We start from the raw sequence: 16558 nt of genomic DNA on the forward strand, positions 1-16558 counted from the left end.
AAAGCGGATGCGAGGCCGCTCTCTCGCGGACAGAGGCCCCGATAATAATTATTTGTTCGATGCGTTACGATATGCTCGTTATCCAGCGGAACTCCTTTTTCACCGCTCCCCTTCGTTTTATTCGCTTTCTTTCCTTTTTCCCCTCCTCCTCCCCCCCCTCCCTCCCTCCGCCGATCGATCGATCGGATTTGGAACAATGAACCGGCAGAAGGGTCGCAGATCGAGCCTCATTTGTTAATCGCGTTCTCCTCGGATCTCTCTTTTGGGTCTTTCGGGATCGACGAGCCAGCTAAATCTCGCGCGGTTAACGACCGACGAGCAATTGGCGTGCGCGATCTTTTTACTCACTTCTGATAATGATGTCGAGGATTAAGTTTCTTTTCTACGAATATTTTCAATTGGGGTGTAATCATCGGTAAGCAGCGGAGAAACGTAGCTCGATATTTTCGAAAAAAAGGTTGAGCAAATCGGCGCGGATTGCATCTCCGATGGCCGACACACAGCGTGTTCCCTTTTTTTATTTGCAGGTTTTGCGTGGGCGATCGGTTTTACTTGTGCGAGAACAAGATTCTCTGCGAGTACGATTACGAGGAGAGGCTAGCGTTCGCTAATATGGCGTTGCAGTCACCCGCCTCATTAGCATACATCAAACGACAACTCCCTCCCACACCGACGCCCCCGGGCCAGAATATGCATCCGGGACACAATCCGCTCCAAGCTCATCAAGGTCTGGGGCAGTCGGTGGCCCAGCACAATCACGTGCCCAACGTAAGTGCCAACAAACCGCGCGAGCAATTCTGGTCAATAAAGAAACAAACTCGGATGAATCCGCGACGCGAGCGTAAATAAAAATTAATAATGTTGTAAACTAGTAGAACAAACGAAATACTATAGTTGATTCCACACATCTTACATTTTTTTCTATTTTAATATCATCACATAAAAAGGATATTTATTTAAGCTCGAATTCGAATAAATATATTTTATACCTAAAAGTGGTAATTTTTCCGTGTAAGAAAGCTAGACTTTTTCCTTCTGGCATAATTTGTCGCGCATTGAGATTCGCAATAACCACTCTTGCAACGTGAGAAGCGACGTCTCACGTCTCGCGAACTTTTATGACTTCAGGGTCAAATGTCAGGCGGCACGCCGACGGTGAACGGGACGGCTATCGGAGTCGGCGGACCGAGGGCGCCTGGTGATATGAACAACAACGGCCTGTCCGGGCCCGCCCTCGGCCCCGTGAAGCCACCCCCGATGTCCATGCAGGCGCCAACCAGCTGAAACGAGGCTTCGCCGCCCTTGAAGAAGCTCAGGTGTCTCAGCGGTTATTAAAGCCGATGGAAGTTTTCCTCGCTGGACTGTAATCGTGGATTTCGAGCAGCGGGAAGAAGAGAGAAAGGTATACATTGCGTAGAGAATAACGAGATGGACGAAGAAAGGTTTGAAATAAAGAACTGATATATAGCGAGCGGGGGAAGGGGAAGAAGTGTCAAGTGTGCGAAGATTCGGGCGAACTTCGAATTCGAGGCTTCATTCGAAGACAGAGTGATAAGTCTGGAGATTGAAATCACTGTGATCGTGGAAAATGGACACAAATTTAACGGAAGATAATGTTAATACAGCGTAGGACGCGCGCGTGGCGCGAGCTGGAGCTCGAGACACACCGTATTTACCGCAGATACACAGATACACATACAGATACATACACCGATACATAAGCGCGCGCGCGCGCGCGTGCACACACACACACACACGCACACACACACACGCACGCACACTCCTCCTGGGCAACGCAAACATATAAATGACGTCGTAAAATTCCCCAGATGTCTTTCAGGCGTCTCTCAGATTTTTGCATTGTTTGCCGATGCACGTACGCGTCTTGTAAGATACGATAAAACACTCGACACACGTAAGAATAAATTAGATAATTCGTGTAAGATATATTTCTCTAGCAGATGGGAGTGAATGTGAAAATTGCGTGTATGCATGCATGTATGTGTGTGTGTGTGTGTGTGTGTGTGTGTGTGTGTGTGCGTGCGTGCGTGCGTACGTGTGTGCGTGTGCGAACGGCGGAGTCGCCTGTAAATATATCTGTGTCGTATTCGACTCCGCGAGAACGAGAGAGGATGGAACAATTACCAGTATACGCAGGCCCACCGAAATGACTCTTGTCCCTTGCTCGTGATACCGCCGTCGTCCATGCGAAAGGACGTAAAAGCGTCGGATTCCGGAATATCTTAGCGAGAGCGAAGGGAATGTGAGGGGTTCTGTAACACGTGCCATAATCCCGCGATCTCTCATTTTACAGCCTGCCGAAAGCGCGAAAGCCACGAAGGAGAATGGAGGTGAAACGACAGTCTTCTCATATTTCGGATTCGAAAAAAGGAAAATCGGGAGCGTGACATCCCAACTCCCTTCGGACATTCGTTTCCAAAATTAATATTAAATTTTTAATTTCTGATCCCGTGGCACCAGACTCGGTTAAGTTTCTCTTCTAGTCTCGCGAAATTTCTGTTACGTGTTACGTCGCGAGTCAGACGCGCCATTGGTTCACGCGACGACCGATACCAAAGATTAATTAAACACATTAGATTAAGGATCCCTCGGAGCGAGCGCTACGAAAAGATTTGGTTTTAGACAGCCCGACGAGTCATGGCGAATTATTTTTCGTAAGCTTCACCCGTCGGCGAGTTTCTGCGACGGCGAAGAGCAGCGGCGGATTATTATATGAACTTTCGAAATTTGATAAAACGTATTATTCTCGAAAATTTTACTAATTTGTCCAATTAATGCTATATTAATTTTTTCAATTTTAAATTTTCATAATTGGTAATAAATGAGAGAGAGAGATAGACTCAAAGTGGTTTACGGCGGAGGCTTTTAAGTATCCCATAATCCGCCACTGTCCGAGAGTCACGAGCTCCCGTCGGAGCAAAGCGAGGGGGCTTAGTCACTTAGCTTTAACGCTTTAATGCCAAAAATACAGGCGGCGCTTATCTATACCAAACGCCAAACGGCATACATTCGTAATCGTACGGAGGCAGAAAGGAGACCGGCAGAAAACGCTCTCTGCCGCCGCGGCATTATTAACTGCGAGCTCGTAACGCTATTAACTGTGAACAATTTCCCGCGACGCCGGAAATACCGCTCCGTCTCATTTTCGCATCACATCCGGGCTTTCTCTCGTTCGCGGCCGGTTGCACTTGAAAATAACTATAATGGATTATGCTCGTCCGCGTCACAACTAGCGATATTTTTCAGATACTATTATGATTTAATGATCCATTATAAATCCTACACATATATATATATATATCTATCACATATATATATATATATATATCTATCTATATATATATATATATAGATAGATAGATATTTGTATATTGAAGATCGATCGAGAGAGACGATTATTATTACAGTTAATTAAAAATGATAATTAACCAAGATGTGGGAAATCTGGGAGAAAGTACGCGTAACGGGAAATTGATTTACATCGAGCACTTGTAAAATATCGAGGAACAACGGATCGAACCCGACGACTGTCGCACCACGTTAGTACAAAGGTCCTGCGACACGGCGGAGGGTGAGAAGTTGGACGACAGAGACGAGCAGTACGGGCGAGAAGGACATTGTCCCCTTTGTAGGACAGAGAAGACAGGGGACGATACTTTCCCATTTTTTTTATCCATCTGTATATAATATCACTTACCTAGAGCTCTATTAATAACATTAACGACCGCCTGCCCCTCGCGAGGGGGGAGGCAGCTCCCATTACTACCGAGAAAATATAACATTCTTATAAATACAATCTGGTGTATTCCAAGAGCGTCTTTTATTTCCAGCTGACAGGATCTGCGATTTTAACTCCCGGCAGATCCTACGCGCGTTCCACGTTCTCCTCGGAACGTCGTTTCTTCACCTTCGCCATCACTCCCCTCCCCCCCGCCCGTTATCCCCGTATCCCCGAGTGCTCCTTCGTCTCTCTTTTCCGTCCAACAATCTGCCGCCTGTCTTTTTGCCGCCACGAGAGGAGTCGGAATCGAGGTAAGTCCCGGCGCACAGAAGTTCACCCGATCCGATCGAGAGGGTTCCATTCAACGCGTGATACAGAGTAGGAACGGGGGGGGGGGGAGATGGGAAGGGGAAGTGGCTGGCTCTCTCGCGTGGCGCCGAGCTAATACGAGAAGGGTGGAAGCGCGATTTCCCTAATGCCCGCCAGCCCGCGGAGCCGAATGTTATTATGCGCGGTGAAGACTTTATAATGGGACGTGGAACTCCTTAAAACTCGCAGATACGCGCCTCCGAAAACGTCGGCTCCGTCACGGCGCGTTCGCGGGAGCAAACCCATAACTGGAAACTTATGCCGCCGCGATTGCGTTACGAGGTCGTTTCGCTCGATGGGCTGTTTCGTTTTTAGAATTGCGCGCCGAGTGGCCCGCAATCGGTCGCGTCACGCCGTCGTTACGTTCGCTGTTGCTGCCGCAAAAATTGCGGCCATTCGATCTAATAAAATACATCGTAATTAACCGTTCGATCAAAGCTCATGGCAAATGGAATCATCGTCACTCGCTTTGTTCGACGGATTTTTGCTGATTCTGCGATTGAAAAGAGAAAAAGTGAGAATGTATGCATCAGTATGTGGTATGTGTAATTACATCGGGCACGTAACATTATTGATTTTTTCCAGTTGAAAATCACACTTTCGGGTTAATAACCTTGACGTTGTAATAAATTATGCGATGCAGTTCGAAGATAGCGTTAGGAGACCCGGTTGACTTTAATTAATTTTTCTGGGAACGGCCCAGAAGTTGTTTTAATTCGTACGCTATTCATCGGCGCGAAGATGCTATCAAAAATAATATCCACCTTTAATGCGTTCGGGCCGGAAGGGGTTAACAATCTCGGCTCGCTTCCGGTGCGTGCTCGGGCGAATTAATCCGACGTCGCGCGAGTAGCCGCGACTCGTCATCTCAACCCTCGAGCTACTCACCATCAGCACTACTACAGCCAGCACCACCACCACTACCACCACCATCAGCGTCCACGTCCAGAGTCGCATTAATCACGTCGAAGGCAGACGGGGGTGGCGGCGACGCGAGCGGGGACCAAGGGCGGTACGAGAGGAACGAAAGGGAGAACAGAACCCCTTAAAATAATCTGGCCCGAAATGAAATCAGCCAAGGCAATTTCCAACCCCCTCTTCGTATCCGACAGTGATGTTAACAGCGGTGGCGGTGGTTTTATCCGGCCGGCCGGCAGGACCGTCCTTTTCCTTTCTACCCCCCCCCCTCCCCCTCTCGTCCACCCCCGATTCCGTCGCAGTGCAACCGACAAATGACGACGCGACGGCAACCCCCTCGCGGCGACTCACGGAATTAAAGATCACGAGATAAGGGTGTCATCCTTCGCTATGCATTATGTGTTCGGCAAAAAGCTCGCCCCCGGGCCATCCCGCCGTTCCACCCTCCTACACATTCTTGTCTCTTTCTCCTCTCTCGTTTCTCTTTTCGCTGCCTGCTTCCTTCCCGCATGCATTTGTTTCAGGTATAGGAGAGAGAAGGAGAGTAAAAAAGAGAGTGGAAGGCTCCAATTAATCTACTTCGTTCATTTTTTGCCCGTTCAAGGCATCTCCGCTGGCGTTCCTCTCGTATCGGCATTCTCGTACTCGTCATTTCGAGCACGAGATATAACGAAAAAGAATCTCGTACGTCTCGTCGTGAGTTTGTGGAGATTTTTTCGAAACGATTGTAAGGGGATGTACGCGAAGATGCACTTCGGTTATGATCCGTACATCCTCTCGATCCGAACGAACGAGATTCTGGCCGGTAGTCGTATTTCAAGTTTTATCGTCTTGAAAACATTAAGAGGTTAACATCGAACTTTCGGGAATAACTTCTGAGACGAATTCCTCGAATCGAAGTTTAAAGGTTCCTTGTCAAAATAATGCCTAATTGTGAAACTGAACTTTTCAAGTGCAAAATGGCGTAAAAAATATGAAATAAATAAAAAATGTGTCGCATAAACATAAATATTTTTTGCCAATGATATTTTAAAAATGTATTAAAATGCCATGGTTAATTTATTGTATTTAAGTTAAACAGTACAATTAGCGATTCCTCTTTTTTTAGAAATCACATCAAGACTTTAAGGTAAGTACATTTAAAATCAGATTCATTTACTTTACACCAATGATTACATAAATAATATTTTTATAGAATTCATTATTTCCGTTATCTCAATTCTGATTAATAGTCATCAAAATTAGAAACAGATGATTTCATTAGAGATAAACGTTCCAGAGTGGATTGAGACGGGGAATAAGGGAGCTTAATACTCACGGCGAAAATCGAATTTCAGAGGCCGTGTTCTGAAACATCCTGAAACAATCACACGGTTTGGTCGTTAGTAAGGCTGCATACAGACAGAGCCTCCACGGCCTTTGGTTCGGGCACGGGGAGTCGACGCCGTAGGGCCGAGCGTTATGTATAGGGTGTACCGAAGGAAATAACCGTCATCTGTATTCGCGATAACATCGTAATTGAATGCGGTTGACGGGGATTTGCAGCGTACGACGGCCGACCACCAGCGGCCCCCGCAAACGGTTCCCTTCCACCGTGCTCTTGCAGTTCTTCCTCCGTCGCGCCCTTCCCTCTTCGCGCAGCCCCCGACCCTCGCCGATGATCCCTCTCTCCCTCTCTTTCGCCTTAGCTTCCTTTTCTTCGTTTCTCGTGACATTTTTCATTCCTACCTCGTCCCTCATTCTCGGAGATGAATTTAGAGGACGTTATAGTGCGGAATTAGATTCCGTAGGTCGAGAGAGGAAAATAACCACAAGGGAGAAGTTTGCAAAGCAACAATTAAGAATCGGTTTATTTTTTAAGCGACAATTTTTTTTTTAAATTTTTATATAAATTAACGTCCTTCCATATTTCTCATTTCGCCAATCTCCCACTGCGATCTCCTCTGTTGTTTACTTTTTCTATCCCACTTTCTTGGCCTGCCCTCTCGTTCGTGCCCTACCGTTTCCTCTCCTCTTTCCTTCCCTTCTTTCGCTCACGCTTTTTATCTCCCGGGAGTAGAGCATTAATCATATCAAGGCACGGGAAAATCTACTTCTTCGATATTTAGGGTGTATCGTGGTATTGTCACGTGTGTGCACACGCGTGCGTGGGCACGCGGGAAAGATCGGGGATGCCGGGAGGGAAGGTGGGGGGCGGTGGTGATGAATAGCGATACGGCGATAGTATAGAGAGGAGAACGCAGCCAAGTTTATGAGGGAAATTTCGGTAAGGAGATTCTGCGGGAGTTATTTCAACGTCATTCTCGTTGCGAAATAGCCGCTTGTGACCTTTTTCGGAGAACCGAATGGCTCGATGTGATCCTATGAAACGGATTCAGGTCAATACGTCTGCAGTATTCTAATTGTGAAACTTCTAAATTTACTTCGACAGACAGTATTAAAAGTAAAATACATGTCCAAATCTCTTAACGAAACATTTTACATATTTTACATATGTTACATGTAATCGATGAAAAATAACATGATATTCCGTTGTTTAAAAGAAATATTATATGAATCCAAAATTATCGAAAAAAGTTTTTATATTATTTCTTTTTATTAATCTTCCTTGGCTAATGAGATTAATTTTCTCTCAACAACAAAAATTGAAATATTTCTCTCTCAAGTTTTTAATCAATTATCAAAAATAAATATATATATTATAAGCGCATTAAATTTCAGAGAAGAAAGATACACTTAAAAACACTTTTTCTATTCAATTACAAATAGATTTTAGAATTTTTATTTATTTAGTTATAAAAGTGTACGATATCTAAAAGTCGAAAGATACGATAAACTTTTCACTTCCTACAAATTAATAAAAAATTGCCTTCAACTTGAGTGTAAAAGCCTGTGGTTAGAAGAAAAGAAGATGATCTTTTATTTCGGATAATTTTGGATTTTATTTTGCGCAACACACAGATATACGTTTACAAATGCACTTTACGAACCTTTGGCGGATCCTGGGGCATCGATTAACCTGGGGCATTCGGTCCGTTTAATCCCGCCGCGAGTTTGGAAAAAGGACGGGGCCACGTGCATCGCCGCTAATCAACGTAGAAGAAGTCGTTTTGCGATTCGGGATAGCGATCCTTGCATGCGGAATGCGCTGATGGGAAATACTTGTTATGTCGTGACTACTGTCACAGCCGCTGATTGGCGCATGACCGTTGGATTTCGCGCTTTATTAATGGCCGTCCGTCGTCGTCCTTCTCCCTCGCGCTCCCTTATCCGGAGGCGCGTGATCTCCGATCTGGGTTTTCACCCCCCCCTCCTCCTCCCCCTCTCGTGCCCTTTCGGTATCGGTTGTCCGCGTTTCCGCGTCGCGACGTCCAACGCCTGCACCGTCAAATTATTTACGGAATCTCGTTTCTCGCGTCCTGATTTCGGGCTCATCTCGGCCCGTGACGCGAATCGCGAGTGAGATTTTATTTCGGGAGCATTTTATTTCATCGCGAAAATCGATCGCGACCACACGGCTCCGATAACCGCGCTATTTAACCGCTTGTTCTCAATCTTCTCCGGCGAGGAAAGCCGGGGAAAATAATAAGTAAGAAATTTCGTAACCGCCGTTCGGCAAATGTCGGCCTACATTTTTGTGCAAATATTAGCCTACCGAAATTCACCGGAATGACATAAATGTTTAATAATTATTCAATTGCATTTGTGCGGCGTATAAGGTGAAAATTGATAATACATCAAAGGGTTAATAAGCATGTTTATTATATATGTTTATGTCGATCATGGCAGCGCCGCTATGGTTAATATCCATCGGCATATGTCCGTGTATGCGTGTAGACTTAGAGCACAACGGGGTATACGATGTAGAATAATGTGGAAATAATTGCTGCGCACGCGAGAGAGAGACTGATTGAACGATGTACATATTAAATCGTTGCATACTATTTCCTGATAATCAATGCAGCAACGATGCGTTTCTATGTCCGATATAATAGCATCGTTATATCGCGGTTACATAAATCAGTGATGAAGTCCGAGCTACATGCTCGATGCTTGTAATATTCCGTTTGCCGGATTTCCGCGAGCGCGCGCTTGTAGAAAATTATAATTATACGAGCTTCGAGGCCGTGTAAGCCTATAAATGCATATCATAATTGTTCAACATTTTCGTCATATTATATAACAGTTATATTATATACGAGTCGTCTCAGATCTATCGTCAAATATTCCGGTGGTAAACCCAACCCATGCAGATTCGATTTGGGAAATTCAGCATCAAATAAGCTCTTGCGTATAAATAACCTATATAAATATAATTGTTAAAATGAAATAAATTTAAAATTAAGCCGTTCCGCTCTATCAGATTACGCTCTGACCTATATTTATTTCTAGAGTAAAATAATTTCTATCGAATTAAATCTAACATTTTTAAATCTCATGGCTATTGGAAAATATGTCGATTGAAATCGTGTGCAAATGTGTCTGTGTCTTTTAAATTTTGACGTAACGCAGGAAATGCAAATGGGACAATAGAGAATTGATCGAGAATTAAAATTTTATCGTTCGTTTATGTGGCTCCGAATAGAATTATCGCGTTGGCCGAATAATCATGCGTAAGCAGGAAGAAAGGCCGTTAAGGCCAACTTCCTTACTCGAAACCTCCAAAGTCTCGTTTATCGTATTACCAAGTACCATTCGCGGGGTAAGAACGAGCTTTACTGAAGCAAGGATAACCCTTCGGTGGCTGCTGCGGAGGATCTCACGCGCGGGGATATGGACCGGCGAGACAAACTAAGAATATTACCTTCGAGAATATACGGACTAACGATCTACCGATGCGTATTAATAGTCTCGACGGTGTTAACTGTCTCGCCACTTAAGCGCCGAAGTCTGGCGACCGAGTATTTATGCCGCCTCGTAATGGTCTCTCGACGGAAGTTCTCGAGACCCATTGAGTTCTCTCGAAAACCGAAGCGCTATTATACATGCGATATTAATAAATGATCGTTTTCAAGCTTTAAAACCATTTAGAAATTTCCTGCTCTCGATAACAACGTTTCGCGAAGATCAAAAGTATTTGTCTTCCTTCCTTTGTGAAAATTCTTCGATATTCTTATTAGCAAGCATTAAGTGATGTAACAATAAAGTAGTAAATAACAATATTTGAGTGATTGATATCTCGAAAATTTTTAAAAAAATTTTTTTAAAAATTTTCGAGATATCTTTGAATTATACATTTCTATTCCATTCACCAGATAATTGCATCACAGCACGAAAATCATTCTAACTTTCTGTTGCAGATTTTATTGTCTATAAATGAGCGGTAGTTCGCGTCCTTCGTTCTCCGCTTATCCGTTCGTCCATTCGTTCACTGTTCCTACAACTCCGAAGACGGCGGAGGGGGAAAGACCGTTCACGGATTTTACGAGGGACTAGAGTCGAGTATCGGTGGGCAATTATCCGCGAAACAAACAGGTCCGCGAGGGAAAGTCTAACGACTGCCGGGGTCTTCCCGGCGATTACCTCAAAGCAAACCGCCTAACAAGACATTGTTCCGAATAGCTTAGCCATTCCCCTCTCCGCCGTCTCTGACGCGGTGGCTCTTTTCCACCCTCTCACCCACTCTCGAGGAACCTCGCTACCACGTGGAAGAGCCACCACATCCACCGGGACGACCGAGCCCAGGAGCAGTTAACAACCCCCGGTCTGACGACGATCGTTAGCAACCAACGCGCGGGTCTCCACACCAGCATTACGTTAGCTAAATTTAAATTTGTACGTAAAACGTGTCTCGTCAATCAAAATCTTATAGACGTATTTGAAAATATATTTCCCCTTTTCATAGAAACCTTTAACAATCCGGCTGAGATATAAATAATGTTTTATTTTCAAGCAAAAACTTTCTATATTCACGAAAATCAATAAAATATTAAGAAAACATGTATATAACAAGCGAAAAAAATTGATAAAGAGTCGAGAGATAAAGAGAGATAAAGTCGACAAGGAGATTGCACTATCTAAAATTTCAAGAATTTTCCAATGTTTCAAAAATTGTCTCTTTAAACGCTCGTATTATTTCTACATTCCAAATTTTATGTATAAATCAATTTTTTAAAGAAAGAAATATATATCACTTCTTCACCATATTCGTGCCTATAATTTCGACTTTTTTATCTTCTCTTTTTTTTATCTTAATTTCCCTAAGCTATTACTATTTTTTCTGTTTTGGATAAAATTATGGGTCTCTATTGGCGAATAAGAATAATACTGGGGTGGAACATTAATACTGTTTACGAAGGCTCTCGTATTAGGCTCGATAGAATGCATACGCCGGAAAAGGGGGATTTCCCATAAGAGGAGGACTTTGTTCCTTGCCTACTCCTTTAAGAAGTTCCCGCTGCTATATATACTCGAGTACATATATATATATATATATATATATATGTACGCGCGTTAGCGCCATTATCGCCATCCGCGATAAGGTCCCTCGGGTGATAATATATTCCGGCAGGCATCTCGGGAAAAAATACAGATTAAGGCTCCTAAGCACGGATTTAACGCTTATTTATACTCCGCTAAGTACCGGCATTACCGCGTATTACGATCCAAATGGTCGCTCGAACTTTTTCACTGTCACCTGCTTCGAGATTTTCGTCGCATTTTTTCTCCCACTTCCTCCCATATCGCCGCCTCCTCGAACGACGACTCTTTCCCTCTCGCTCTTTACCTCCCTCGTTTTCTCATTGCCCGCATTTTATCGCAAATGTATATCGCACTTTTTCAGATTTAATGCGTCGCGTATTAGCGAGTTAATCGACGATCGTCTTTATTCGGTTACAGAGAAATAGTCCATATTGTCCGCAAAGATGCACGACAAAGCGCTTTTTTAACTAGGACGGCGAAATTGATTTCGAATTCGTTATGGAAATAAGCTCACCGTTTGCGCTACTACCGTAGACAATTCTCGGAAACGAACTGGAACCCTCCTCGAACCACAGCCACCGCGTGCGGGCGCACGTTTCGCTGTTTCTTGCAGTTCGTGCCATTAACGATCCAGGAATACGTCGTTTCCTCCGTCTTCTACGAGGCGTGCGTATCCCTTCGGTGTACCCAAGGGCTCTTAACGGACGATGGGCGATAAGGGTGAACGGCTTACGAGGCCCGTCAGATTCGAAGCACCGCGATCCGGCCGCGTCTATTCACTTCGAGTCCCCTCCACCCTCACCCCCTCCACCCTCACCCCCTCCGGGATAGATTTTCCGCCTGCGTTCGCGGCTCTGGCTTGAAACATTTGACTTTGATCACCGCGAAGCGACTTGGCAGTAACGTCGTCCTTTAACGTCGGACCTCGTCGGTCCGGTTGAAACTGCGTGTGCGGCACGAGCACGTGGCTCGAGCCTTACGATATACTTTGTTACTACGTCGTTAATTTTAACGCCCGCTACGTGCCGGCGCTTTCGCCAAGTTTTTCATACCTGGCCGGCAAAAGTTAGTCGCGAGAAACGCGCCTCGTCAGTTCGCGAGAAAATGATCAAATTTATAGTAGTGGCTTTCAGCTTTGAAACTATCACGTTATAACAAACTGTTTTGATAAGGTCCAGCTACAGGTATTATTGAAATTATGAAACTTTAATTATAATTCCATTTGAATCGTCCTCCGGACGATTGCGCGAATTGATTAAAATGATACGTGTATGTCAGAGTTCCGCTTGTAAATCGACAACCAGACATCGATGATATTTGCTGCGACCGAGGGGACGAGGCCTAAAATCGAATTGCCCGCACGTAATTATTCGGTCTCCTTAGCGTAATCGCGGTAAGATTATCGCCTATCTTGCGGCCCGATTTGTCGTCGTTAAAGGGAACGCTTTCATGTCACCCCGGGGAGCACGTTGGGGACATTATGGCTGGTGGGCCACCGGAATTAGTAAGAGGCGAGACGATGGCGACTCGATTCGATCTATCATCGCCGTGCAAGCCATTTTGGATTTTCTGGATTTCGGAATCGGTGAGTGACGGTAATTTTTGTAATAGATATTGACGAATCTTGAAACGTAAATACGTAAGACTTTCTCGTAAATTATTATCACGATCAAAGATCACATCGTCGATATAGACCTCTCGATGGCAGTGAACCGATCAAATCGTTATCCCGGTCTGCCATGTCAGGTCCGCGGAGTGAAGTAAAATGTACTCGAAGGGTTATGGTTAGCCATCCGCGGGGCTTATGGGCCGATCGCCGCCGATGGAATCAGCGTTCTGCCTCCATCCTGGCTGCTCATAATCAGTTTTAGATTAATTAAATTTTACGGCCGCTATCGTCGATAAACATTAAATTTAACGGGCCGGTCCTGCCAGGCCGTTACGGCTCGTTATACGATCCCGTACGCGTCATGGACGTTCACTCGAAATACCAATCGCTCGCCCTCGGATGCTTCGGTTGCATTTTTACTTTGTCAGGTAACGCGGTAACGCATTGAAAAATCGATCTCGAGATTTTCATAAAAATACATGTCTTCCCGTGTAATTCGAAATCGAATTAAATAGCTTTCGTGTTCAAAATTGTTCTTTTCGAGATATTTATGCGATAGAATTTATTACAATTGATGAAAAATTCTGTGTGAGAAGGAATCGTCTCCTATTTGATAGCGCCGCGATTCGTATATTTTATATAGATTATTGATACAAATATAAAATATGTAAAGAGTACTCTAATGCGTTCAGAGTGAAAAAATCAAAATTAAAAATATATCGTTCTTTGTAATTTTATTTTACGTACGACTTACCGAGAACACTGAGGCCCACATAACCAAGTCGAATCATCGCGAATGGTTGGCGACGCAAGAGTTTCGGGCGAATTGTTATCCCGCAACCGTGAAACGTGAATCGCTCTCGTTGGCCAGAGAACGACGGCGAGTGTCGGCGAGGCGAGGCGCGGACGCGGTGCGACGGCGAGCGGCAGCAAACTGGGAGGTAAATCTGGCGAAGGCGGTAATTAAATTAATTAGCTATCTCGAGGATGCAAGGATGTACCGTGCCTACCGAGAAAGCAGCAGCTCTGCCTCTCGCTTGCTCGTTTTCTCTTTAACGGTCTTAATTATCAGGGATTCTCCATCTCCCTTTCTCTTTTTCTTTCCATCTTCTCTCTCTCTCTCTCTCTCTCTCTCTCTCTCTCTCTCTCTCTCTCCTTGTTCCCCTCTTCCGACTCTCTTCCCGCGCCCGTGCCCCCGTTCTCCTTCCGGCTATTTATTAGGTTTTTACTTATGCCGGTCGCAGTGCAATCGTCCGATCTGGACCGGGGTGCGATCGAATTTTCCCATTATCGTCGGCCACCACGCTCGGACGAAACTTTTGCCGGTCGGTCGCTCGGTCGCACGGCTGGCGGCGAGCAGGACGGCCCGGTTTCCGTGAAAGAAGCAAAGCACTCCGGGTAATTAGAAGCGGAATTATATTCCGCCGCGTCCTGTTTCAGTTTATAAACAAGGACTCTTAAATGAAGTTCCCCAGGAGCTGGCCGTTTTAATGTCCCGACCGATGCGTTCCCTGTGTTTCGATCCTGAAATTCTCTGGGCTCGCGCCGGTATCTTCCGCTCGCTCGATCGCTCGATCGCTCGCGCGAGTTTCACCGAATTTTTAACCCTTTCATACGGCTAACGGTATGCTAATAGAGACCCATTTTTCTTTCAAAGGAACATCCGGAAGAAAATAAGATTAGAAGGGAGTAGCTTTGCAATTTCGAATGGCGCGCGAAAAAAAAAGGAAATATTTATTTATATTTTCTTGAAATATCTAAAAATCATTAGCCGAATAATTGTTTTCGTGGCTATTTTTCGCCCGTTTTTCGTCGATCTAATTAGTGGCAAATCGTTAACAATTGCTGCTTAATCGTTTAATCGAGCTAATGGTTCTTCTGCAGCGTTAAGAGAGAGCATACTCTTGTTTCTCTCTTTCTATTAATTCTGGCATTGAGCTAACTCAGCTTCACCTCATCCGTCTATTTCGAATCATGCAGTTGCGATTGTAGTGGAAATCAACTTTGTCTTATATACGCTTACACTTAGACATACAATTTACAATGTTATAGATTTTCCTTCAGCCTTCCTAAGAAAGGATGTAGCATTGAGAAACTAATTTTTTTATTATTAAGCAATTGCGTCGACTCTACTATCTGAAACATCTCTAACTTTGTTATCTCGCCACCCTATTCGCACACAATCGTGTCTCTCCTCTTAAATAAATAATTTCGAACACGTCCTGTAGAAATAATGGCCCTGAAAAGTGCAATTTACTTTCTCGATCTTTCCCAATCTCTTTCCAACTTTTCTAGTTGCATCGTGAGGTCTATTTATTTTTTCCTATATTTCTTATCTCAGCATATATTATATTACGTCGCACGCACGAGACGCCGAAGAAACCGCCTAACGACGTACATTCATAATCGATCTCTCGCTCTTATCGGTACGTATATGCGTACGTACGTACCTACCGACACTCCCAAAGGTACCCTATCCCGATACGGCGCGGAACCTACCCTCGCCGCACGACTGCGAAATTAGCGTCAAGCCCCTGTGCACGGGAGCTTTCCTCGGAGAGAGAGAGCTCCAACTTCCTAAGCTCGACCCAAGTTTGGTCCCTCGGTCGACGCGCCGTGCCGGCTCCTCTTCCCGCTCCCCCTCCCCTTCCCTCCCCCCCCCCCGTTCCGCTAGGCTCTTCTCACTCTCGTCGCATGGAGCGGAGGGATAGGAACACGCGTTTTAGTTTTTAATGATTATTGCGCCCAACCCATGGCCCAGGTAGGCAGGCATTACCCTGGCGGTGGTCTCCCTCGCGCGCATTTGCATATCTTTCCACCCGTTAGGAATTGCCCTCTGCTTGCTTTCGTCCGCCTTCAGCGGGTTGCGTCTACCGGCGCTTTCGCTTCAACTTTTAAGTCTCCTTCTTCTCTCTCTCTCTCTCTCTCTCTCTCTCTCTCTCTCTCTCTCTCTCTCTTCTTGCCTCACTTTCTCTCTTCTTTATTCACGGGGTGTTCCACAAAATTGCGCTCCCTTAAACGCGAATTCTTTGACGAATTTTCGAATGGGACTTTTCTTGAAAGTTTGATCAAAAACTATTCTCATAACTCTGTCTCTAATATTTTACATTTCTATAATGCACCGAATCTTGTATTAAAATTTTGACCAAATTCATATTAACTCTTTAAGCCGTAAATGTAGGATATGTGCATACAGATTGAATAGACTTAAAATCTTTAATACTGAATTGCCGGCATCATCTTTTTGTCATTTCACTGGCATGAGGATTGAGAGACACCCTGTATAATTTCTATCCCTATTTCCGGTACCCTGAAACAATGTTGGCATCTCTCTTTGGAAAGTCGCGACGTCTCGCTCGTGCTTTACGAGCGGCAGCCGCGTAATTTCTCTCTTGCTAGTCTTCGGCCACCCCCACCGTCACCACTTCCCCATCTCACTTTCTTCCTTTAATGGCACTTGGTTTTCAAGTGCATTAATTAACGTTTTGTGTCAGCCA

General features: G+C 44.8%; 1 protein-coding gene across 3 annotated transcripts in view; it reads left to right on the plus strand.

Moving 5' to 3' along the window:
- Window positions 1-3817, plus strand: part of LOC105434364 (LIM domain only protein 3) — a 52875-nt gene extending 49058 nt beyond the window's left edge. For all 3 annotated transcript variants that reach the window (XM_011650074.2, XM_011650075.2, XM_011650076.3), the window contains exons 4-5: window positions 528-768; window positions 1129-3817. In XM_011650074.2, coding sequence (XP_011648376.2) covers window positions 528-768; window positions 1129-1284 — 397 coding nt within the window. In that variant the 3' untranslated portion in view covers window positions 1285-3817. The remainder of the gene's footprint in view (window positions 1-527; window positions 769-1128) is intronic.
- The last annotated feature ends 12741 nt before the right edge of the window (window positions 3818-16558 follow it).

The sequence above is a fragment of the Pogonomyrmex barbatus genome, unplaced genomic scaffold (genome assembly GCF_055798465.1).
Source record: "Pogonomyrmex barbatus isolate J1 unplaced genomic scaffold, ASM5579846v1 scaffold1, whole genome shotgun sequence".
NCBI lineage: Eukaryota > Metazoa > Arthropoda > Insecta > Hymenoptera > Formicidae > Pogonomyrmex > Pogonomyrmex barbatus.